We start from the raw sequence: 25955 nt of genomic DNA on the forward strand, positions 1-25955 counted from the left end.
AGATAAATGTTAACACAGAGCTGTAACAGGAACCAGCCAAAAAATCTCGTGACTGCGTAGATGGCTTTGATTGTACCCTGGGGAGCCCATCAGTTGTGCGGGACACGTCAGAAGCAGGCGAAGTGTCATCATTGTTGGTCCGAGATAGCTGATACTGTAACTTCACCAAAAACGTGCCGGTCTTCTGGGGGACATTTTACAGGGTGGGTTTTAAATGCTGTTCGAGAAACCGGCCTTATGAGTTGTCTGAGAACCCAGCCCCCAGTCCACAACTGCTTCACTAAAGGAAAATAGACCTGAGCTACCAGAGGGATGCAGGTGAATCCTGCGCTGGGTGTCTTCCACTGGGCTGTGTCATTCCACCGGGGCGGGGGCGAGTGCACAGGTAACTGCAGCGTTGTCAGCATTTCTCAGATTGCCCAAGATCACCCAGGGTTGTTCAGCTTTTGGCCTGAATCGGGACCGCTCTGGTTTTAGGGTAATTAAATTCAGTAGTTGGAGAGATGTTTGTTGCTCGCGTGACAGCTGAGATAAGAAGCAGTGGGTACTTATTGCGAGCACCTGGAAATCTGAAAAACAAAAGGCAATAAATTATCGCTCCTACTTCATTCTCCCCTCCACGGGTCCGGATATGAGTGCCCCTCCAGCGTGACCCTCGCACGCTCACAACGTGACACACCACCGAGTCCAACACTTCCCCTGTGATTTACAGGGGAAAGGCATTGTTTGCCTAATTGAGCGTATTTCTTTTTCTTTTTTTTTTTTTAAATTTAAGGAAAAGGAACCTTAAAGGGTTTGAAACTTTATTAGGGTGTGAGAAAAATGATGCTTTTTATCTTTCTCAATTTTAACTTGCTCAGTACCAAAATAGAGCAGCGCTAGACCAGCTGCTGCTCCTGCTGCAGAGGCTGGTGGGGAGATGGGTGGGAGGCGCAACGGCATCACAGGTTCTTCACACGCATCAGCAGGGATTGTTAAACAGGGTGGATGGTTTTTACAAAGCAACCAGAATATTGTGAAGACGTGAGCGCACTCTCTTTCCCTCTCTTGCTACTTTGTTTAGGTGTGGCAGATTTACTGCTGATTTGTTTATAGTCAAACAGTCTAAACGTGTCTCAGCATTTTGAAATCCAGAAACCTGATGCAAATCAAGCAGTTTACAGATCGGGATGATGATGGTGTGGGAAAGCCAAGTGTCTCGGAGCTGCCAGCTGGTCTCTGGATGCGAAGGAAAACATCAGTGAGCAGTGTTAACGATTTCTAGTCCCCTTTCTCTTCCTTCGGCTACTTCCCTTTGGGGTTTTTCTCCTGGGTAAGAATTACTTACTTGAGTATGATTTGTAGGACTAATAGGATCTTTTCCTTATTTGGGGAAGACCCTAGGGTCTCTCTCAAACTCATTTTTCAATAATGAGAAATAATGAATAAAAACCTAATAGTCCTAGGGGGCATTAAAGGTACAATTTTGCAGGGAAGATTTAACGTTAGTCAATTAAAACTTTTATAATCCTGTTATAGTACAATAGTTGAAAAAAAATCATACTAGGGAAAATAAATAGGTTTAAAGACCCTTTCTCATCATGTGAACAAGTCTAACTGAATTTAACATTTTCATTAAGCAGGCATTTTAAAGCGAGAGTGTAAGACATCTCTTGCAAGTGTGTGATAGCAGGGCAGCAGGCTCAGGGAACGACATGTGCTATGTTAATTTACGGAGCACATCCTAATTCCCACTCATTTAAAATAAAGCAGTTGCAAAGCATTTATAAGATCCAGGCAATTAGGACTTTAACGAGAAAATGCAAAATTCATACACGTCACATAACATGAGATTTACTTCCAGTGGGACAAAACATGCTTTGGTCTCAGCCTTTTGCTCGCTGGCTTCATGGCTGTCCCCACTCGGCACGATGGGCTTGGCGTGGTTTTCTTCACCCAGGGACTCTGCAGACACTGGCTCGCAGCCCTCAGTGAAATGTGCACGTGGGGAGAGAGGCTGGAGCTGGGGGCATCGTCCCCGCAGGCAGAGCCCCCTGCCCAGCTCCAGCCCAGACCTTTTGGGCCTGCTGAAATGCCTTGAGGGGTCAAAGCACCAAAGAACAGATACTTTTTTTTTTTTTTGATTTGTAGCTCTTTGGTTTTTACAATGCAGTATTAATGGTGATGTTGATATGACACGGTCCTTTAGCAGTAACTTTCATCCAAGGATCTCGGAGCCATTCCCAGTTGCTAGCAAAGGGACACCTCTGGAAGGCAGCACTGGGTCTCGCACCACAGCTCTCGCCACGTCTTCCCTCTTTGGGAAAGGAAATGTCCTTGGCACGTGTTTCAGCCATCTCTGAATGCAGAAATTGTTCTTTCCCCTTCGTCTTTCCCCTCCTTCTTTCTCCTTCTGTCAGCCAAGGATGTATGGTTACCATCAGAAGGCTTGAAGGTTCTGGGGTTGTTTGGATGTTTGCTCACCCATGACAGCCTGACCTACCTGCCTGTCCGCTGTTGTTCGCAGTAACTAGATGAAGGACTAGCCTTTTGCCTCCCAGCCTGGACAAATAAACACTGGCCCAGCAGTAGAGTGGAGCTGAAACCGACCCCTTCAATAATCTAATTTCGGAGATCGCTTATCACAGCTCTGCAGTTGACCCTGGCAGGTTTGAAACTCTTAGGGTACGGTACGTCCCTTCAGAGCGCCTATCTTTTTCTCCTTGGGAAAGACTTTTCAGCTTAGTCAAGCACAAGTCCACTGCTTAGAAAACCCAAGAAGTGCTAGAAGGCCACCTTGAAGACTGGCAGCTCCCAAACATGCTCCTATCCTGCCTTGGTATGATGGACTGGTGGCCGGTGAGCTGTGGTTGGATTTGTAGTGTCTTGTAACCTCTTCAGAGAGATGCACATGCTGGCTCCTCGTGGCCATGCTTCACTGTCTCTCTGGGCACGTACCATTTTGCCCTTTGGAGACGAATCCCTTCTGCATCGAATGGCTCCTTAGCCCTGGGGAGGTCCAGTGGTGCTGGGTGAGCAGTGCCCGCCAAGCGGCTCAGGATGCGGGCTGCGTTACGGCCATGGCTCCTCCAGCATCTGGCCGTGCTTGTCCCGAATCTTTCGTCCATTTCTGTGAGAGCCTTGAGTAACCCCAGGAGCCACCCCAGCACCACCTGGGCACTCTCCTCCAGTGAGGGTCCACGCTCCCTCACAGGCATGGGGCGGGCTTGCTGCTGTCATTTGTCCCAGTGACTGGCGGGAGGGTTAGGAAGGAAATGGGGGCCGGAGCCTCCATGCAGGGATCTGGGCAGGGTGAATCTCACCCACCGACCACGCTGTGGGAAGGTCGGGCTGTTGGGTGAAGCAGACGTTTGGATTTTCTCTGGAGGCAGTGGGAAGTGTCAGGCACCACAGGGGATTACCTCAGGTAGCTGCATCGAGAAATTCTGGGCAGCTAATACCGCCCACTAACAATTTTCATTAATTTACTGAGTGGCCCTCTATGGGAATCTGTGTCTTTCTTAAAGCAGGATGTTAAGGAAATAAGTGGCGGTAGGCAACACGTAGCCAGTGTGAGTGTGCCTGCTTTTCCTCATCACTATCCACGTAGCGTACAGAAGTGAGCATGCGAAAGCGGTGATTTTCGGAGTGACACACAGGAGAAGTGGTGAGGCTGGTCATCCTCCCTGTGATGTGGTTCACTTGCAATGGGCCGTCATGTGCTCTTGGCCACCGCAGCCTCTGAGGAAGCCACCAGAACTAATGGTGTGACTAAGAAATTGTGTGTGCTGCTTTCTAGGACAGTGCGGACCAGCATGGGGGACAATACCCACGCGGGGTCTTGGCAAGTCTTGGCGGCTGTAACTGTGGCTGAGGTCTGCCAGCTCTAATGCTGAGCACACTGGTAGAAATACGTAAATAGCAATATCTTTAGCACTACATTTGATACTTTCCATTTTCAAACACTTGACAATTGTTTACATATTTTCAGCAACCCTCTTTAAACTAGGGAAAACGAGACACAGCATCTGTGAATTGCCGTGATACGTAACAAATCATTATCAGAGAGCACCTGAAGGGTTCATTAAGGACTTTTAAGGACTGACATTTCTTTTGCATGCCTTTAAAGCTGAAGGCAGTTAATATTAAAAGTCAATGTGGTTTTGGACAGCAAGCTCAATCAGAAAAAAATGGATTCTGATGGTGATTAAGGAATTGGAAAGTCTGGGCGGTCACCTATCAGTGTAACATGTATTACTGTCATCATAACTAATATGGGCTAGACTTAATTCGGTAGAAAAAGTTACAGGTTTTTTTAAGTCATAGTTTTTTTGAAGTTAGCCGAGGATTTGGGTTACATGATTCAGGTGTAACTAAAAGCAACACCAGGGTAAGACTTAAAAAATAAAGGAAAACAGAATAAAAGAGAAATAACTTTTTTCCTCTCTGTTCATATAAATTATCTTTTCTTCTTGTCCCATATCTAGTTAACTATGGGTGTTCCTGGGTGGAAAAAAACTAGAATCCAACTTACAATTGGAGTTGGTGCCAGATGCCTCTAGAGTTTCTGTTTGAGTTCATGTTGCTCTGTCTTTGCTCCAAGATATCCACTGCCACTGCGGGACATGGTCCTGGCAGCAGCGCAGAGATGCGGTCACTTCCCTGGGGGTCGGAGAATCACCTCCTGGGCATGAGCACCCTAACAGGGGTTGTTATCCATTCTTCCAGCTGCCAGAGGGCTTTCTGGAGAGCTGCTGCTGTTACTCTCCTTGCTATCGCAGGCATCACCGGTCATTACTGGTTAGCCTGGAAGCACTGAGGAACCCTAGGCAGTGAAAGGGAAGATATGGTAAAATTGCAAATGAGAATTTCTGAGTAGCTGTTGCAGGAAAACTGTGCGCAGGGGTATGGAAGTGGGTAGGAATACTAATGTGCTGGGGCTGGCTGTGGTTTGTAATCCTGCGTACACATGTGGTGGTGTTCCCGACGCTGAAGAAAACTGCGTGGCTGATGGAAGCTGAGGGAATCAGCCTCCGTGCACTGAAAAGGGTTTCAAAGTAGCCAGCAGTTTTCCTTTTTTTAATCACCTACCAAAAAGCAGAAGGGAAGAAGTGCATAAGCGATTCCAGCACACTCACAGCACAGCTTTCCACAGAACATGAGCATTCTGGTTGACACCAGAGCTGCCGGCGGCTCGGCTTCCCCCCGCGGCTGCCCTGCAAGTTGTGCCGGTGACCCGGAGCCCCTTCGCTGTCGCTGCTTCTCCCGCAGCTCCCGGCCCTGTGTGAGCCCTTGGTTTTCTCCCCTTTAACAAACACGTTGCTGGCCGCAGGCAGCTGCCAGCCGAGTGGTGTTCCCCAGGCCTAGGAATGGCTCAAGCAACTTTAACTCCTTCAGTAGTTAATGCAGTTAATGACTTTGGTTTTATATTTCGGTGTTTTCCAAAGGTCTTTCTGACCTCCAGCTGTAAGCCCCGGCAGTTTGAGGATGTGATTGCAGGATGCATGGACCCTGGTTCTGTTCCTGCTCTTTATCATACCCTGATGCTTCAGTTATCCCTGTCCCTCGTGGGTTTTGGCAAGGGCACTTGATCATAATGTCATTCAGAAGTATTCCAGAGAAACAGTGTGAAACTCTACCAACATGCTTGTGTTGGTTGTAATTTGTAATTGTTCGTTATGTTCCTCCCCACTAATCCCTTTGCTGCAATTCATTGTGGAGAGACAGTACCATACACTCAGAGAGCTGTGCTGAAGGCAGAATGACTTGGCCAAGGAAAGTAGCTATTGTTTCATGATTAAAGGAAGGGATTATATTGGGATTTCCTTGAACAAGGAAAGTCGCTGCCCCACTTTTATTGCTTGTAACAAGAGGATAATAATTACTCTCCATTATAAAACACCTCCAGAACTTGCAATGAAACACTTGTGGAGCTGCGTGGCATTCAGGGTTGGTTATCTTAAATGGCCTGGAGTTGTGCAAACTTAAGATTTCTCCGCCTTACCTTATCTCTCCTGCTGGGGCTCAACCCCTACTGAGACTATGGAAAAAAGTCACTTCCCTGAGTTGGGCGTGAGATTTTCCTCTGGCAGAGCCGGTACCGCTCACCTGTTTGGTGATGCTTGCCCTCTCCAGGAGCGACATCCAGCCACCCTGGGGATTTTGTACGGGCTTAGGAGGATGAGCAGGTATGACAGAAAGGACCCAGGCCAGCCCGTGCCCGAGCGGCCAAGGGAAGTGGTGGAGCTCAGTGCAGGGGGCCAGCCAGCAGCTGGCTGCCACCCAGTGCTCCAGCACATCCCTTCTTCCCCTGCCGCTGCCACCCCCTCGCAAGCAGAGGTACGAGAGAACAACTGAGCATTGTACCAGAGGTCGCTGGGGACTCGCTGTTTGTTTGGTTTTGACACTCACCGCTGAGTCACATGGGTCGAGATGGCTGTGAAGGAGAGAAGCACTGGTATGTGGTCTCTGATTAAAAAAAGAAAAACTACGAGGCATTTCCTCAAGTGTCCCAAATGGCATCTCCTGGCTCAGCTGGTTTTTGAAGCATCCAGCTACGGCCAGCTCGAGGATGGCGATTTCCATGTGATCAGAGTTGAATCTGTTTCCACTAAAAGTGGAAAAATAAATAAGGCTCATCTTAGAAACAAAATAGTCCATGTAAAATTTGGTTTCTGATACCATATCTCCCTGAGTATGTTTGCTTTTCAACATGTCTAATTTGAGACAGCTCTGCATTTTACAGCGTAACCCCTTCAGACTTAGCCTCTTTCCTATTTGTAGTCTGTTGTCACTGTTGTTCGTTAGGATTTAGTGGAAATGTACCCTCATTTCTTCATACTTTCTTATTTTTATAGTTGGCTTTTTTATCCCGTGCGACTGTGATTTGCTTTGCTAAAACAGTGCTCCCCGCAAAGGAAAATTAAGGACTGAATTAGAATTGCAAGAGGCTGTCGGTTAATCCACAGATTACTGACACGGTGGACCCTGAGTGCTTCAAAGGCACCATTATAGTCCATCGTGTCCGTGCGTACTTAGGGAGCTTTAATCCATGGATTACAGGTCTGTAAATGCTCCTGCCCTCCCGGTTACAGCGGGTTCTGCCAACAGGAGCTGCCATGTCAAGCTGGCCGCAGTGCTACACAAAAATACGTCTCTGGCAAATGCATGGAGACAGCAATCCACTCCTGCATCCCTGTTGGGGCTGCATCCCTAGCCCCCACCCCCCTGCTCTGTAGGGAAAGGTTTTGGGCTGGTGCACACCTCCGGCGAGGGGCTGGCTGGGGCTGCACTGGCCGAGCTCCTGGCTCGGCTCCTGGCTACTGCAGCCCTGCACAGCCCATGCTTTTTCCCAGGCACGAGGCAGGACCGGACAACAAGATTTCAAGAGTGCTGGTTTTAACAAGAAAACAAGCCACCAAAACCACCCAAATAAAAAGCATACCAAACATTTTCCAGATCCTTTAGGGAATAGTAATATTAAATGGAAGGCCTTCGCTTTTCCCCTCTGGTCTCCCTCTAAACAAACTGAGCAGCTCCCAGTAACTACTTAAAATTTTTCCTTGTTTGCACGTTAAAAATAACTAATTGTATTACTGTCGAAATTGCTGGGTGCTTTTAAGCTCCTGTGTGGCTGAGGTGATAACTCTGCATGCTGAGGTACATGCATTTATGTTATATATCTTTGGAAATGAAGTGTATAATGGAAAAGCTCACAGCCTCTTTACTTGTGGCGTTCCTATAATAAGTCAAAGCACACAGTGCCCTTTTATTTCCGAAGTGGGACTTAAATCACGTCAATAAATCTACAGACTTATTAAGAGATGCAGCATGGGTAATGTAAACAACCAAAAAAAAAAATCCCAACACACCAGAGTTTAAAAATAGGACAGAAGGAGGAAAAAAAGTTAACCATCCATACAATAAAAAGAGAAGAAATGTAACACAAAAGCACCGTGGCGGGCAGTGCCTTGAAATTATCCTCAGTAAATTACAGTCGTGCACTTCCCACTCTGTAATTAAACATTAGAGTTCATTTATTCCAGATACATTTGCTTGGGGTAAACTCAGATCTTTTGATTTGTTATTGTAAATCCTTTACAGGCCTCTGTGACCTGCAGACAGTTGAGAAGCAAAGCAAATGATTTCCATAGATCAAGGCACTTGAAGATGACTTGTGAACAGTCCTGGCGTTGCGCGCGGTGAATCTGACCCTCTCGGCTGCCTTGTTGTGGGGTGTAGGTGTGCTCGGTGCCGTGGAGCCTTCCCGGGAGCGTGCGTGTCTGCACGTGCCATACGTGCACAGGGAAGTCTGAATAGCAGTGCATGACTGCCTTGATCCCAAGCGGCCAAACACAAGGGATTCTCGGCTTTCTGCGTGGAATTTCTGTGATGGGATGTAAGGGGGGAGCCTCTCCTACCTCCTGGAGTACACTCTGTGCAACCGCTGTATTTTGCTGGGAAAAAACGGCTTGCTTAGGGCAGACAGAAAATACTGTAGGCTTGATTGGTGAAATCCAAAACTGGGTGATTTTACCTGCCCCCGAGGCTGCCCGTTTCTGGTTTTGGTTGTGGATGCACCCACCGCGCAGATCCTGCAGCCTGCGGGAAAAGCCGGTGAGGTGCTGCCCCAGCTCTAGCTAATTTGTCTCCTAACTCAGAACCTAAGCCAGCTGCAGATCCCGTTATCCTCTCGGTTTCTGCTTGTAATTGTAGTTTGCCCAGATATTTGCAGGCCTTTTGTACAGTGACGTTTGTTATGCAAAGGTCTTAAAGGCTGGACGGAGAGCTTGCCCACGTGGGATTTTGGAAAGGCTGGGTAACGCTCGCTGCCTGAGTGGCAATGGTTAAAAAGATGGAAATTAATTATAATCATCATAAAATCTGTGATTCAATGTAACAGTATTTCCATGTTTGTGCTTATAGCTAAAATGTATGAAATGGCCAGACTGCTGCTTTTGTTTATTTAGTTTCTGAAGGGAAAAAAAAGAAGAACCACCACCTCTGGCAAGGTGGTATGTTTTGAGGTGTTTCAAATAATATATATCCCTCTCCAAATGCACAGCATGCATTTTTCATCTGTTGATCTATTTAGATGAGTATGTTTGCGTTCATGAAGTAAATCTTGCAAGGCGTGGCTGTTGTCATGGGAGTGTTTGTGAGGCCCAGGAGCTGCGCACCTGGGGCCAGGGCTGCTGCCTTCCCGATTACAACAGAAGGAAGGAACCCCGGCCCCCTGCCCCGGCATCGCGCAGCCTGCCCGGGCTCCGCGGCCGGGGGCGGGTGGCCCCAGCCAGCGGGCGGGTGGGCCAGGAGCAGCCCTACCTGGGAGGAGATGGGGACCCCCTGGCTGCTCCCTGCACGCAGCCTGGCTCCCCGGAGCAGGTCAGTCTGCCGGGAGAAGGGGAGAGCGGGGGGGAAAAGGAAGGAAAAAAGAAAACTTTTTTTTGCTTTCTTTTGGAAACAGAGGAATATACAAGCAAGGCCTGTTTTCTCAAGGACGTTGCTCTTGTTGCTGGTCGAGAGCTGCTGGTGCCTGTGGTCCCTCCAAGCTGCGGCGGGTTTTTAACCTTTCACTTTGTGCCGCACTCGGGTCGCTGCATGGGATCTTCTCCCCTCCAGTAGTGCAGGGGAGGCTGGCGTCCTGGCACGGGCTGGCGAGCCATCCCGTTCCCATGGACCAGGGTGTGATCCCCTGGGACACGGGTGCCGGCTGTGTCCCACAGCCGCTGCTCTGTCCCCCCTCTGTAGCCCGCAGCCGGGGCCCAGGGCGGGAGGTTTGCCTTCGCGCTGGGTTTGAGGCTTGGTTTGGAGAGTTTGGGGAAGAAGTGAGAGGTAAAGATGGGCCATTAGAGGGCACTTTTGCAATCCCGGAGAAGGAAAATGGTGCTTATTATTTCACTTAGGACTGTTTATTTTGGCACTCTCTTAAATTCGGTGATAAACAGCAGGCAAATCCCTCCAGTCAGCAGGAATATATCAATAAAATATTGACTCAGAGTTTAAAAGAAAAGAAAACAAGACAAACTTGTAGAAAAGGGAATAAAAGGCATTTAGGAGGTGGCACAGCCTGGAGAATAAAAAATCACACAACATATTTCACATAATCTGTATGGCTTTACAGTGCAGCACTTAGGCCTCAGCTTGTACCTGGCTTCTAGAAATGAAACCGGCTCGGAGCACGGCACCCTGAGACAAGAAAATTGTTTGTTGGAACTATCCGAGGGCTGGATGGGAGAGCATGAATTCACGTGCTCACATCGAGCAAGTGCATTTTCTGAGGGCCTCTGCCAAAGTCATTGCCTGGTAGTGAACTGGCCCAGACAGAAACAGGGGACGAAGAAATGGTTGGTTGTTTTTTTTGCTTTCCTCTTGATGTTTTGCATGTGTAAACTATAGAGGATTTAGTTTAAAACTGCCAAATTGCAGTGAGTGCGCTGCAAAAAATAAAATCTGTTGATTAACTGGTGTGAAAGGGTGGTATAGCGCTGACAGCACGGTTTCCAAAAACCGCGAGTGAGTTTTGAATGCCTCTTTGCTGTTGAGGTGTCTCACTTTTGGAAGTGTTGTGCATTAAAACTGGGCCCACGTGAAGCCTCTGAGGTGGGGTAAGTGAAAAAGAAAGCACTCAAAACCCTATTTGCTCGTTAAGGAGCAAAGATTAGAAAACTTTCCTTTTGACAACTTTGCAAGCTGTTTTGTGTATGGGATGGGCCAGTGCTGCCTGCCCAGGCTGGGCAGGGATCACAGAGCTAATTGTAATATGTCTTCTATTTTTAAGCCAAAATACTATTACAATTAGATAAAGAAACCAGAGACAAATCTGTACCCTGTTACTGTGCCATGGTTGTTAACAGGGACAGGAGCGCTGTCTACGGGAGTTTTTTAAGTGACTCAGCTAGTGAAATTATTTAAAAAGTGGAGCTTAGCCTGGATAGTCCTATAATCAAAAATCGTTTATTTTAATAGAGGTTACATTGCACTGGAACGGACTATGGGAATATACAAGATTGCAGTTTCAAGGAGTTCATGTGGAGGACGCTGTCTGCAGAAAGCGTCAGAGTTTCTTACCTAACCAAATAATCTGCTCTAACTGTTGTGATTAAGTTGGAAAGAATTTCTTCCCTGTTGGCTAACGGTAATACTTGAAAGATCAATAAACAGCATGTTAGAGCACAGGAAACTCATCCTGCTCTGTGTGAGGGGAGATTTTTGCTGACTTTGGTGACTCAAGTCAGCAAGTATTTTGACTTACGATCTTTGCTCCAAAAGGTCAAATGTGGTCAAATGTCATTAACTTTGCTGATAAGTATCAACACTTCAGACTGAATTTGAGAAAATATGTCTGTTGTCATCAAAAGCTAACTCAGGACCTGGTCGGGAGAAATTTTGACAAATGTTGGGAAAGCTAAATCAGGATTTAACTGTAAGTAGCAATTGCATGTCTTAGTTTGCTCCCTTCCGTAGGCTGCTGCAATAACCTGTTAGGAAAACATCCCAGACACTAACGGAGCGCACAATTTGAGAGCTGTGAGTGCCAGAGGTGAAGCGTTACAAGCCCTGCAAACGGGGAACCATGGCAGTATGTTGCTCTCACCAGGTTATCGCCAAATAAATAAGGGCGCAGCCTTCTCCAACTTCAAAATAACTTTTGGCAGCCTCAGAACAGGCAGGGCTTACCCAAGATGCCAGGGCCATCGACTGGCAAGCTCGCCGCAGGGCTCCCTGGCACACTTGCCGCTTGCTTGCAGGGGGATGGAGCTCCCCCATCGTCTCCATGCCCACCTGGGACTCGACTGCGGGGGAAACTCTGCCAGGTGCACCTCTAGCAATCACCTTCATCTTTCCTGTGGTTTTCCACTCAGGAAGGGGAGGGTCTGGCTGCAAATAGAGGAACATGGGGCAGGCCGGGGAGCGAGAAAGCTGAGGAAGGCGTAGCAGCTCTTGGCGTGAGGAAGGCACGAGCGAAAGGAGGCGAAGATAACATTGCATCCTGGCAGGGGAGTTTTCAGTACGTGTCATTGGTGGCTTACGGTTACTTCAGGGTTTGCTAAATGTTTTCTTTTGCGTCACCAGTTTCAGTGAGAAAACGAGAGAGATGAAGGATGGGGCCCAAGCTGGACAGCAGGAGTTGGAGGAAACAGTAGAAAGCGGGGTGGGAATGAGCTGAGGTAACGGTGCTAGGGACAGCAAGGAGGAGGGGAGGGGGATGCAGAGGGAGGGGGTGAGCGGTGCAGTGGGGGCTGCGCCGTTGGTGGAAGGAGCAATTAAATAGCAATGATGTCAGAGGCAGAGGAAGCAAGACGAGGGTGAAAATAGCCCTCCGTGGGCCTTGCTGGTGCTGGGGGACCTGCTGTCCTGCACGTGCCTTTAGCCGTGCTGGGAGTGGGGCGGGCTGCAGGGCAGGCAGATGTCACGGCCTCTTCTCAGCGCACGGCAGGAGGAGAGCTAGAGGCAGCAGGGCGCGGGGATTTGGGAACATTTTGTCAGGAGCTTGGGCGTGAAAAAGAGGACAGGACCTTGTGCTGCCTGTGGCGAATTCCCACGTTTGGGGTGCTGGTACTCGTGGTGAGCTTCAGCAGGGATGTGGCGATGAGGAGGGGGGCAGAGGCTGGCAAGCTGCTGGCCACCTGCCTCTGCCAAGAGGAGAGTGGGAAGAGGCAGGTGGGGATGCGGGGCCTGCCGGGGAGTGGGGCTTGGGATCTTGCTGAAAACTCCCAAAGGGTGGGCTGGGGTGAGAAGGAGGGTCCTGCGTCCTGGCCGCACTGCCCTGTAGTGGCTCCTTTGGGACTTTTGGAAGGTAAAGCCATGGGAGGGGGGAAGGAGGAGCCTCCTGGGCTCTGTTTCTATTTTCACTAAGGCCTTGAAGGGGAAGAGCAATTCTGCTGTGGCTTAGATGGCATCATGCCACTTCTCGAGGAGCTTTGTGTTTGCTATTTTTACATAAAATATTGGGGAAAGGTCAAGTGAAGGGGAAAAAACCCACCTCCAATCTCAACAGCAGATTTGACCTTAAAGGTAAAAAGCAAGAGTGCATTACAAAGCCAGAGTTAATGTGCAGTGCAGTACAAGGAGCGCTGTGTGACCGCACATTCAGCCAAGTAACGAGATAAAACTGTTCCTGCCAGCTCAGCTTTTTATCATGCTTCTCCCCAAAGACAGTGGAGAACATGGTTTAGGTAACAGCCTAGACCTCTTTCTTCTAATTTTAAGAAACATTACCATTTAGCGATTTAACCTTGCTATGCTCATACCAGAAGTGGGCTTTGTTTCCTCCGCGCGCCCCCCCCCCCCCCCCCCCCCCCCCCCCCGCCCCATACCAGAGCTGTTATATATGAGATCATCTACTGTACTGAAAGGAGATTTCCAGCCTGTCCCACTGTATACGTTAGGGTAGTCATTACTGACCTAGTTGTAGACATAATAATGAGAGGCTGAGATTATGAATTATTATGCCCAATTTGTAAGGGATTCTCTGCTTTTGTGTTTTGCAATTCCCATCAGGTTTGAGGATTAAGCCCTGCTGAATTGCATGCTAATACCAATGTGCTTTGAATATGTGTGGGTTTATATCACATGTTTTCCCAATTCGCTATTTTTATAAAGAACAATTTCACTGGAAATATTTACTTTTCAAAGGATTGTTGGAAGCCCAACTGAAATCTAAGGAAAGTGCAGTCGATGCACTCTCCATCTGCTCTGTGCTTACTCTAGCTCCCATGTCCAGCAAGCTCTATTCCTGCTATGGCAAAACACCAACCTGTAGCTCTGCCAGAGTTGGTGGCTTTTTCTCTTTGTTGATGAGAGATACCGGTTTGAAACCAGCACGCGGGCTTGCTTTCCATCGCAGTTCAAGTTGGAAAAATCTTATATACATACTTTATCCAAGCTCTGTGATGATGTGAGCTTAGTCCTTACAATGAGTATGCCTAGCGCTCATATGGCCGTACAGCGCAGGTGCCTCTGCCAAACATACAGTGCGTGTAGCGCTGTCACAGGTGTGCCTGCGTTTCAGCAGTAAGTCAGCCCACAGGAGCCACACAAGTTGGCAGTTAGCCGAGTCAGTGACTGCGGGGCACGCGTAAACTGGTGCTTCACCACAGCCTCTCCCACCAGCGTGGGACAAACAGCTCCTGCTGCGTGTGGTGCGGCCCCCCTCAGGTGGGACTCCCTGTTGTTGCTGTAGGATGCTCCTGCTGCGCTGCCCGCTGCTGCTGCTGCTGCTGCCGCTCAGCTCCAGACCCCAGAAGTTACCTACCAGAGATGAGGAGCTCTTCCAAATGCAGATCCGGGACAAAGCGTTTTTTCATGATTCGTCAGTCATCCCAGATGGAGCTGAAATTAGCAGCTACCTCTTCCGAGACACCCCTAAAAGGTATTTCTGTCCAGCTCAAGCGAGGAGATTGTACTTTGAAGATACTAGCTTTATTGGCTGGGTGTTTTGAAATTAAATTTGGATCCAAACCAGAAAAATACAAATGCCAGTATTCTGTCTGGTGGGGTAACAATGCGAGTTTCCATCCCAATCTGGCCTCCCCAGCTGAGGGTCTATCCAGTTTATTTGATTTCTGGGATAAGCCCAGAGCTCCCACAGACCACAGAAGTTCCCTGAAGTGGGGCCACTAACCATGTCTGGAGGCAAAGGGAGCAGGAAGGAAATTAGAAACTACAGGCTTACCCACCACACTGGTCTCTCTTCATTATTTCATATTGTGCTTTAAAGAAGCAGCATAAGTCAGTCTGGTCTGAACTCCCCACTTCCCAGCCTTGACCCTATGGGTCCAAGAATGCTGAGGTTAGACTGGGGAAGAATCTGAGGCTCCAAAATGTTCAGGCAGGACGAGCACTGCCACCTTCCTGCTCATATCACGCACCTCCTTCAGCCTTCATCAATGAAAAACATTGACTAAATTATGTGTAGTGTCTGGGGGGATGTGGGAGGACAGCTGAATGTGTATCTATTTGTGCTTCTAGGGCCCTTACCTGGACATAGCATAAAATGTGTGGTCTCCTTCAAGAAGCATATCCCTAAATTCCAGGAAAGATCCCGTTTCCCTCATTTATACCTCTGTGACCATTTATACTGTATATAGTTAGTGTAGGGGTAAAAAATGAAGCTGATGGAGAGGAGAGCAGGAGGCCAGAAACCCCTCTGCCATGTCTTGACAAGCAAAGCGTGAACTCTGCACTAACGTGTTAGTGGGGGCACTCCCCTCACCTCCTTAGCTCTCGCCCCCCAACCTTTCCATAGTCCCTCTGCACACGCTTGCCTGTCAGTAATGCTTTTGTCTCTGTTGCCTCCCCAAGACCGACATTGATTATGTCAAGTCAGGCCCTGCCAGTTGGCTGCCATCGGGGTTTATTGACGTATGGGTCTGTTAACCTTCTCCTAGGTATTTCTTTGTGGTTGAAGAGGACAACACTCCCTTAGCAGTGACCGTGACCCCATGCGATGCCCCTCTGGAATGGAAGCTGAGTGTGCAGGAGCTCCCAGAGGAAGCCAGTGGAGAAGGTTCAGGTAACAGCCCATCAAGGACTTCCCTTGCACCTCAGAGACCTGCTTTTCTCCTGGATGCAAAGCCCCTCAAAGCAGTCTCGGTGTGACGCTGAGTCTATCTTTATGATCTCCTGCTGCTTGGATCTTCAGTCTCAGTCCTGACATTTTGTAGGAAACTGGCAGCTGGTAGCAACATGACAAGGAAGAGGGCTGTAAGAAAGGAAGAGTAAAACCTGAGGTTATAGCTACAGAGTGCACTGGATGCTGCCACAGCAAACTGCGTTTGCACAAAGCAACTCGATTTCACAGGGGCTTTGCTGTGAGCTGTGTACACGAGATAAGAACTGGAGAGACAGGGCTGGCATTGCAGCAGGGCTGAGCTCACCCCTTTGAGGGGACTCACCTATAGAGTGGAGCGTATTACAGCCATAGAACTGCTACTCAAAAGAGAAAAGGTCTTTGGCTTCCAGAGCTTCTCACACAAGTGCTAACGTCTCATCCATGCCACATTGTAAGGTATACACACCTTTGCCCCCCGCTGTATTTAGGCACAACATTTTAGTGTGACTGGAAGGGCCAAAGCTAAGAAGTCCAAGTCCAGAAACAGGCAGTGGAGTCAGTTCCCCCAGGGGAATGGTGCGGAATCTCCACGTTGGCTGCCTGAAGTACTGTAGTGGGAGGCATTAGCTACCATTCACAAGACTCCGTTAGTACTGCTCAGGTGCAATTTCTATTGCATTTTTCTTAACCTGAGTGCCAAAGCAATTTCCCTCTCTTATTTGACAGAAGTATCGATTACATCTTCCTCAGAAGATAAACCCTTTTTCATCTCACTTTGTGTGTTTTGTGTCTGTGTCTGTTATTATTTTCTCGTGTTTGCAGATGGCGTCTGTACAAACATTTTTCTTTGCTTGTAATCTAGGTGAACCAGAACCTCTTGAGCAACAGAAACAGCAGATTACTAATGAGGAAGGCACAGAACTGTTCTCTTACAAAGGCAATGATGTTGAGTACTTTGTGTCCTCTAGTTCCCCATCTGGTTTGTACCAACTAGATCTGCTGTCGACAGAGAAAGATACACATTTTAAAGTGTATGCAACCACTACTCCAGAGTCAGACCAACCTTACCCTGAATTACCTTACGATCCCAGAATTGATGTCACTTCTCTGGGACGTACAACCGTGACGCTGGCGTGGAAGCCAAGTCCCACTGCCTCCTTACTGAAACAGCCAATTCAGTATTGCATAGTCATCAATAAGGAGCACAATTTCAAAAGCCTCTGTGCTGTTGAAGCCAAGCTCAGTTCTGATGATGCCTTCATGATGGCTCCAAAACCAGGTCTGGATTTCAGTCCATTTGACTTTGCCCATTTTGGCTTCCCCTCAGACAACAACTCTGGCAAAGAACGCGGTTTCCTAAAATCATCGTCAAAGTTTGGGCGCCATACGTCCTCAAAGCCGAGAGTTGACCTGCACAAAGTTTGTATCGGGAACAAGAACATCTTCACAGTGTCTGACCTGAAGCCCGACACACAGTACTACTTTGACATGTTCGCAGTGAATACCAACACTAACATGAGCACCGCGTACATTGGCACCTTTGCCAGAACGAAGGAGGAAGCTAAACAGAAAACAGTCGAACTGAAGGACGGCAAGGTTACAGATGTATTCATCAAGAGAAAGGGAGCCAAATTTCTACGGTTTGCTCCCGTTTCATCTCACCAAAAAGTCACCTTCTCCATTCATTCATGCCTGGATGCTGTTCAGATCCAAGTTAGAAGAGATGGAAAACTTCTCTTGTCTCAAAACGTGGAGGGTGTGCGGCAGTTCCAGCTTCGAGGAAAAGCAAAAGCTAAATATCTCATTAGGTTGAAAGGGAGCAAAAAAGGCGCTTCTGTGCTGAAGATCCTGGCTACAACAAGGCCTAACAAGCAATCATTTCCATCCCTTCCTGAAGATACACGAATCAAAGCCTTTGACAAACTCCGCACATGTTCTTCGGTCACGGTGGCGTGGCTGGGCACACAGGAGAGAAATAAATTCTGCATCTACAAAAGGGAAGTGGATGACCATTACAATGAAGAGCAGAAGAAAAGAGAGCAGAACCAGTGCTTGGGTCCAGATACGAGGAAGAAATCGGAAAAGGTTCTCTGTAAATACTTCCACAGCCAGAACATCCAGAAAGCAGTGACCACAGAGACAATCAGAGGCCTGCAGCCTGGCAAATCCTACCTGCTGGATGTTTACGTGATAGGGCACGGCGGGCACTCTGTGAAATATCAGAGCAAATTGGTGAAAACGAGGAAGTTCTGTTAGTGCCCGTGTACATAGAAATATATGGAACTCCAGTCCGAACATTATCCTACTTCCAATATATGGATTGACTACTTGCACAGCTGAGAAGTTGTGACCTGTATTTGTACTGTGTAGAAAAGATATCAACTTGTATATTTATGTTTACATAAGTAATTGTTCAGAGGAACTGAGGCTGGTGCTCTCTGGTAGCGTCTGGCAATGGTATTATCATGTGTCCAGTGACCCACATGTGATGCTCAGTAGATGTCCAAGGTAGCGGGAAACCTCAAAGGAACTGGCACTCCTTCGCTTCCATATTGCATGAACTGCTTCTAAATTATTTTATACTTAAAAGGCTGAGATACATCATTCATCCACCTTGTTATTCACACACCAAACCCACAGACATACACCCTTTCTCTCAGTGTAGATGGTAGGGTTTCTGTAAATTGTTTTATAGAGTCTTGTTTTAAATGTTTATGTTTCTATGATTGTAAACTATTAAAATCTTCCCCAATAAAATACAGATCTAAACTAAGTATTAACTGGGCTGCACATGAAGCAGTTTCATTGCTAATGTAAATTCTTACCTAGCTGATTTTCATGTTTAAATACTGTATGTATTTCATGTACAAAGTTGCCATAACGTTATATTCCTGTACATAAAATTAAAAATATTAGATTATATTTTGTTTCTTTTTTCTTGACCTTCTAAGGGGGCAAACAGACTTGGGGATAGAAGAGGCATGCTGAAACTTGAACTGGATTCAGCTGGGACAGGCTTCTCTTCTGTCATTCTTCATCCTTTTGGGCAAGGTGACTGAAGTCCAGTAGAATTACTGATGTTACCGAGCCAGTTAAAATCTGCAAGGGAGTGCAGGCCATTGAAGGAGGGGTATTTGTGGCGTACTCTGGGTCTACCAGTGATCCAAGCACTAAAGGAGCAGGACAGCACAGAGGAGCTTCCCTTGTCCCAGGTGAGAATGGATCCTGTTTCATCGTGGTTGTGAGTGCCACCGGTGCTTCACAAGGAGATCGCAGTCTGAGTTAGACAGACCATATGATTCAAACAAGTAACACACCAGAGAACCAGTTGTTATTTTTGTTAGATTATCATTGGAGACGTTTGCTTTCTGGATGCTGCTGGTTTTGACTGCAAGTAATAACAAGCTGAGAGTATTTTTTTTTTCCATTGACAAGAATGGTAATGCTAAGAAAAAATTGTGTACTTTCATTTAAATTGCAGTTCTTTCCAGTGTTTAGATTTATTTAAAATATTAAACGTCTGGATCTCATCTTTTCTAAATTTTCTTACTTGTTTTCCCACATCACCTTCATTCACTCAAAAACTTCTATCGAGCTGCTTAATGGAAAACACGCTTCTGAGAACCAACCAGACCAGCCCCCTTTCAAGCAGCTAAGAGCAGGGTACGTACTGCCTCAGTCCCCGCACTATAGTGTGGGTCAGGGCCTCAGGACAGGTGACGGAGACCTTTTTTCTCAGTCCCATCGTACCTATCAGTCTGCAGCACTCAGGCAGTGGATGTCAGGGCTTGTTCAAAGACAGTCTCTCTCTTCATTAAGTGCGTACCCAAAAAACACTTCACTGCTGTGACTGCACACTTGCAGCCCCCTCAAGGCTCTGAAGATACACGGGGAGAAACTGGGGCACGAGGGAAAGGGATCAAAATCCACATAAAGGCTGCAAGCAGATTCCTCTTGGGCTGCTCACAGGGGAGATGAGATTTTTCCACCCCTGCTGAGGTGAGCTGCAGTTTTCCTTGGCCCCGTAGTGCTAAGCTCTTCAGGTTTTCCTTTCTGCTGCCTCCAGCACATTTCAGTTTGCAGACTGGTGGGTGGCAGCAGGGTTTCATGGCTGCACAAGCTCCCACACTGTTCCCCATGCTGAGTTTATGACGATTCTCCAAAAAAGAGACAGATACTGTGTGGAGACTGATCAGAGAACGCCTGCTGTGTTTTATGTAATTATATAATAAACCTAATAATTGAAATTTAGATTTCTCTGGAGACAATCTCCACTCCTCATTTGAAAACATCTTTCTGATTTTTTAAAGCAAACGATTTCAGTAACACACACCTGCCAGATTACCGTGCCAGGGTCTAGGTGAACAGTAGGTGACTACAGCTGGGAATCCCTCGAGAATGGGACTGTGTGACCAGTGTGTTAGGTCATCGGTTGCCAGGGAGATACTTTCCCTACATTTCACTGTCCAAAAAGCTACTGAATCCTTCAGTTAAAGGCAATGCTTGCATTTTTTAAGCATTTCTCTGTTCACTGCTGCCCTTTTTGTGGAGAACGGTACCCCTTCCATTGGGCTGTTATGATGTTGACTTGAAACCATGTTTCATCCCAATTCCAGCTCTATTCCCTTTAGCCAGATTACTCTGGATATTCATCCAGCTCATTTGTTTTTTCTGCCTGCTAACCACTTACATTTGCAGTATATCACAAAATTAAACAATTCCCCAAGATGCGTGCATCTTCTGTTTCTGAACACTACATTTTCAAAGAAAAATGTCACAATATTTGTCTTTATTCCCACTGGAATTCTCCTTTTCCCAAAAAACTAGCTCTATTCATTCTGGATGAAACTGAGACCATAGTAGTATCACAACTACTAATCATCCCATTATTATTCAGGTCTTCATGGAGTCAAGTGGATCTGAGAGAAGCAGTTCTTGTTTTGAAGGATGGAGTAAAAATAAGAACACCAGTCTTTACACAGTGCAAATGTAAGTCACCCTTAGGTGGGAGGTGACCAAAGTGGGTATTAAAGTAAAACAGGTGTCATTGCTGGGAAAGCTCCAGAACGGGTGTGTGAAGCCCAGAGCCCCCGTAAGGAGTCACAGCATGGGTGAGCACAGAGCTTTCCTTATGCCCCATCACTGCCAGTCAGCCTGGCTGCGAATGCAGTTCAGGCTACGTGTGTCTTCATCCTCCAGCTTACCTCATCGCCAATTTACAGCTTTCTTCCACTGAGAAATAAAACAAACCTACACACTCTTTTCACATGGGCCGCAGAACAGCAGTAACTTTGAACTGGTGTCCTGCATGAGGTCTGACAGTCACAGATCTGGATCCTGTTATTAACGCACTGTCACATCTGTATCCCTAGTTCCACATCAGAACATAAATTAAAAACTTCTTACAGAATATAATAGATGGATGGATACATGGCATAGAAGGACAAAAAAAGCAGATATATCAAATACATATACAAATATATATAACATATAAAAAGTGTTTTCATGCACAAAGCTAGAAAGGTAATTAAAATAGAAACATAAGCTTGGAAATAGAAGGTTCAATGAAGCTCAGCATTCATATTGATGGTATGTGTCCCTCTGGGAAAAAAATGGCATGCTGGAATATGCAGTTGAGGAACATGCAAGGCCAGCCTGGTGACAGCACCTCATTAAGGCATGTCTGCTGCAGGAGTGAGTAACAGAGAAGAAATCCTCCACATATTTTGTTGTTGTTGTTGTTGTTTGTTTCAAAACAAATAAAGAGTCATTGAGCCATTGCATACCACAGCAACATAATCTTCAACACCTTCATCAATCGAAATGGAAGTAAAATGGAATCTAATTTTACTGATTGACTTACCAACATACGTGGCAGCAGCCTTTCAATATAAGCTTCAAAGAGGTGGAAGGGCAAAATAGTCCATGATTTACAGAACACAGGTTAAGGTTGTGATGGTAGCAAAACTGCAGAATAAATCAGTTATACACGCAGACATACAATTTCATTTCAAGAACTCCCCTTGTTCCCAGGGTATGGGTCTCAGAGTCATATTTGTTTGGGTTCTAAGCAGCAATGTTAAGACTGATAATGTACCAGGGAGAAAGAAAATCCTTACTCAGAACAGCAAACGTTTTTTATCTTAGTGCTTGGAAAAGAAATGCCATAGCTGTGGTTGCTCAAAGTCCTTTGAATATTTAGTTTTAAGGTTATCATGTTTGAATACATTCAAACATAAATGGGATGTGAGCATGCATGTTACCAAATTCAGTACATAAACCATGATGAGCAACTGTGTACCAGGAACCTTGAACTCTTCTTTCTCAGTCTCCCTCTACCTGGGAACTTACTCATAAACCTTTGCGACAGCAGAGATCAGCCCTCAACTTTTGTGGCAATACACAACTCTGGTCTGACTGACAACGCAGATATTGTCCCAGATCTGCACAGCACAGCTAGTAATTTGGGTTTTCAATACTACAACTACTAATCCAAATTACTGTGGCTTCAGTTATTTAGAAGTAAAGACATATTTCAATAAAGCATATAATTTACACTTGGCTTGTACTGAGTAGAGAACATGAGGCTGAAGGCCGGTGTACACTATGAAAAGCTTTTACTGTAGGTTAAATTCTGGGAGTCATCGAATGTTAGTCATACACTAGTAAGCTGTTGGTCTTTGACAGAACCTTAGGAAAAGTCAGCATTCACCTACCCCTGTCTGGCTCAGTTGGAGAAGCTGTCTCTTCCATCTTCTACAAGTGGTACTCACTCTTATCTTGTCTTGTAAAAAATATACTTCTAATAAAAACAGCAACAAACCTTGCACTTGTGAGTGCAGTGTTTAGTTCCAGATGCCAGTTGTCATGCAGTTCTGCTCATCTGGCCAGCAAGCCTACTCAGGTTTTCAGGCCACTTTCAACAAGCACATCAGGTTAAAGCTTTAGTCCAGGGAGACCATCTTTTTATGTCTCAGAAAAAAGAATTCAAACCCACAGTTTCAGCATGAATGCATATTTTATCTTCTCGCTTGGCCAGCACCAGGAACTTAATTGATGTTTGAAAAGTGCAGCATCTCCTTGCAGTATTTTTGTCTGCTTCAGCAGTGCAAACCCATTTCCCAGAGAAGTCAGACAAACTCACTCTTGGCATAATGAATGAAATTAGCAAACAAACTATGCTGGGAAGGGTTACTTTGCTGAAAGCACTGCATACTGGCTTGCGGTGCAAGGGACTGCTCTCTAAGCAGTCTGTCTGGCAATTTCCCCTGGTTTGTGTATCAACTTAATTAGTAGCTACCTGGTACAATTACTGTCAGTTGGATCCCTGTCTTGTAACGTGATGCTCTGCGTCCGCACAAGGACCTGCTGTGGCTGGAAGTCTGTGTAGGGGCTGGGGTTCCCCTAAGCAGATCTCATTTCAGGATTTGGGTTTGAAACTATGAGGCAGACCCTCTAGAGAGTACAAGGACTGTGTGAATTGACAGCATTTGATAAATAATGTGTGTAGACTAATTTAAGTTGGTTTTTTGGCCAAGAATATATCTTACTATTTGGGAAAAGGAGGTTGTTTGGCTTCTTTTTCCACAAATAGTAATCTCTGTTCTTCTTAACCACAAACTAATTGCTTATGGCAGAATAAAGTGGAGAATGTAACTGTGTATTTCCAGTCTTGTCTCCCTTTTCCAATTCCATTTTGCAAGCATTCCTGCAGGTCCAAGCTAAAATGAACAGATAAAGTCTTGGCATATGCAAAGAAAATATTTTATAAGATTCTGGATGCCAAAGTATACGTTAAGCTCTTGCCCTAGCACAGAAAATTGGGAAGGACTGGAGTAGTCCTGAGGTATTAACATTTTCTTTTATGTCCTCTTCCATTTCATAATGTTTGCTACTACTTAAAAGGTCTCATAGTATTCCAGCAATGTTAGAAGGAGGCCAGAAAAATGTGAATGTTTTTTTCTTGCTTATTACACACTTTCTACTTTTTTGCCTGTTATTTCTTGCCACTGGTTTTCATTCAAACACATCTGCTTAGAAGTTGCAGCAGAGTAAGATGCACAGTTTTGCCCAATAAACAAACTCAGAGCAATTTTACTTCCTCTTCTGGGACGCAAGTAACAAAGATCATGTTAAAAAAACCATGGGGCTGTGGCATATCAGCAAAGCCACCTACCAAGGCCATAAACCTGAGAATAACCCTGTAAAAACCCCCTTCTCTGCTGGCCTTCCCTCTTACATAGACTTTTTACGGCGATATGGGTACAAAATAAAGCCACATGAAAGAAGATGGCTTTTTCCATCTGCTTCTACCTTGCTTTCACTGATTTGAGCGGCTACACAAAGTGCTCACCAGTTCCACAGGGAACTGTCAGCCGGCTCTCCAGAGCGTGTGGCTCCCTGTCAGCCCCGCAGGGCCAGGGAGGATGCAGCTGGGCTTCATTACTAGCCCCACCACTGGGGCCAAGTGACCTTGCTTCCTTTAACAAGCCTTTTAACATGAACTATAAAAGACGCCTGTCCTGCTTTAGGAGGAGGGAAGGTAACAGTAAGTTGCTTGAGGTAGGTGAGTCAGTCTGTCTTTGCCTTTTTAAGTTTGTTTTTTTAAGGAAAGTTTTCAGATCTGCAGGTGTTTTGGTTTTTAGCTCTAGCAAGGAGAATTTTTTTTTTCTTATTGTGATACTGGGCTTTCAGCCAATTGTTTGTGATTTGTAACAGTAGCCCAATTAAAAAATGTTTCCTTCTTTCTTTATTTTGCCTGAAAGTATATGTATTTCTGACCTGTATTAGGTCTCCTGAGTCAGCTAACCTCATATGTAAGAGGTTTAATTTAAGCTGCTGTGTCTTCTTACTTAGAAAACAAACATAAGAATTCTAGAAGCCTTTCTTTGCTCTTTGAATAAATAATGAAAATGTACTTCATATCATAAATGTTTGTTGATAATGTAATGGTAAAGTTGTTAAAAGGCTGATACAGAGGAAACTATAAAGTGCAGGGTTTTTTGAGTATTAATGCTGTGTTAATACCCATGCTGACTCTCATTACCTGTTTTGTCCACCCCTGCAATGCCTGTGTTTTAATGCTGGGTTTGGATGGTAGTTCAGACTTTTCCTATGTGGCAGTAAGGGTGGGCTTATGGCTACAGGTGTTCAGAGGCTTAATTTGTTTTTATCTGAATGTGAACTAAACATATACCTATATGCTCTGTGTATGTATATTTGTATTGCTTGGTTACAATGCTAGCTATGTACTTATTGCTTGAAATAAGGTACAAAAAAGGTGAAGTAAATTTTCTTACAAATACACAATTGTCTTAGCTTTTATGGTATCAGGCAGAGGTATGAGTATTTTCTGTGATGTTGTTACAGCCTCTAGGTATTACTGGGAGGCACTCTCTTGCTTCAGACAGCTGAAGTGAAACTTTCAGCCTTTTGACGTCAATGGATTGCTTTCTTGACTACATCAGTCTTGTACTTCTGTAAATGGTTTCAGTGTAGGCAATCTAAAAAGGCTGCATCCTAGATTCAACACATGCTAAGGTATCTTCCCTCTACAGCAAATTGCATTTGGTATGCATGGACTAGTTTTATGTGAGGCTTTTCTAGAAGGCATTCGTTCTCAAACTTACTTCTGCTAATTTTGATGATAGGAGGGTCCAGCCATCACTGAATATTTGTTTGGTTTTTTTAAACCTGTCCTAGGTACTCTGAATGCCAAATAAGTGATGGCAGACACAGAAGTTGACAGGAGATGTTACACACTCTTTTGTGTCATGCTGCATGTGAAAACCATCAGTTACTAGTAATACGTAGTATAGCATGTGCTAGAAGTAAGCAGCCATGTGCTTAGTCCTTTCCCTTTTTAGAAAAGTATATCCCTATGTGTTTGTAGCAACAGGCAGCAGAAATAACTGTGAATTTCTGCTCCAATGGCTTAGCTTAAATAAATGTTGACAGGATTATTAACTATTAATCTTATAATGCATACCTTCCTAAAGGACCTGAATTCTCATTTTAATTGTATCAAAATTCTTTCTAAATCTAGCAGGTCTGGTAGTGAAGGGTCTGACCATGTGAAATTTGTAAGATGGGAGTAGGACTGCTTCTTCATTAAATCATAAATGGGAAACACTGCTCTAGCTTTCCACGCTTGTAGAATAAGAGGTAAGAAATTATCCTGCTTATTCTTACAGTATGCTTTTTTGCACTCAAGGAAAGAGATCAGACAGTTTGGATTTAGAAAATGATCTTATGTCTGGTGCTCAGTGGTTTAACTTGGTTCCTAATCCATGCCTATTTTGTTACCTGTGCTGTTCCACATCTGGGACTGCACACCGTTTCAGGTGAAACAGAATAAAAACTGAGATTTAAATGTTTTGTGAAGTAAAATATTTTAATTTTTTCCCCTGCCCCCCAGTTT

General features: G+C 45.7%; 1 protein-coding gene across 3 annotated transcripts in view; it reads left to right on the forward strand.

The window, feature by feature from the left end:
• NDNF (neuron derived neurotrophic factor) overlaps positions 1-18457 on the forward strand; it is a 30179-nt gene extending 11722 nt beyond the window's left edge. For all 3 annotated transcript variants that reach the window (XM_040584094.1, XM_040584102.1, XM_040584109.1), the window contains 3 exons: positions 14165-14353; positions 15372-15496; positions 16398-18457. In XM_040584094.1, the coding sequence (XP_040440028.1) occupies positions 14165-14353; positions 15372-15496; positions 16398-17791 (1708 nt within the window). In that variant the 3' untranslated portion in view covers positions 17792-18457. The remainder of the gene's footprint in view (positions 1-14164; positions 14354-15371; positions 15497-16397) is intronic.
• Positions 18458-25955: the final 7498 nt, after the last annotated feature.

Source organism: Falco naumanni, chromosome 1 (genome assembly GCF_017639655.2).
Source record: "Falco naumanni isolate bFalNau1 chromosome 1, bFalNau1.pat, whole genome shotgun sequence".
Classification (NCBI taxonomy): Eukaryota; Metazoa; Chordata; class Aves; order Falconiformes; family Falconidae; genus Falco; species Falco naumanni.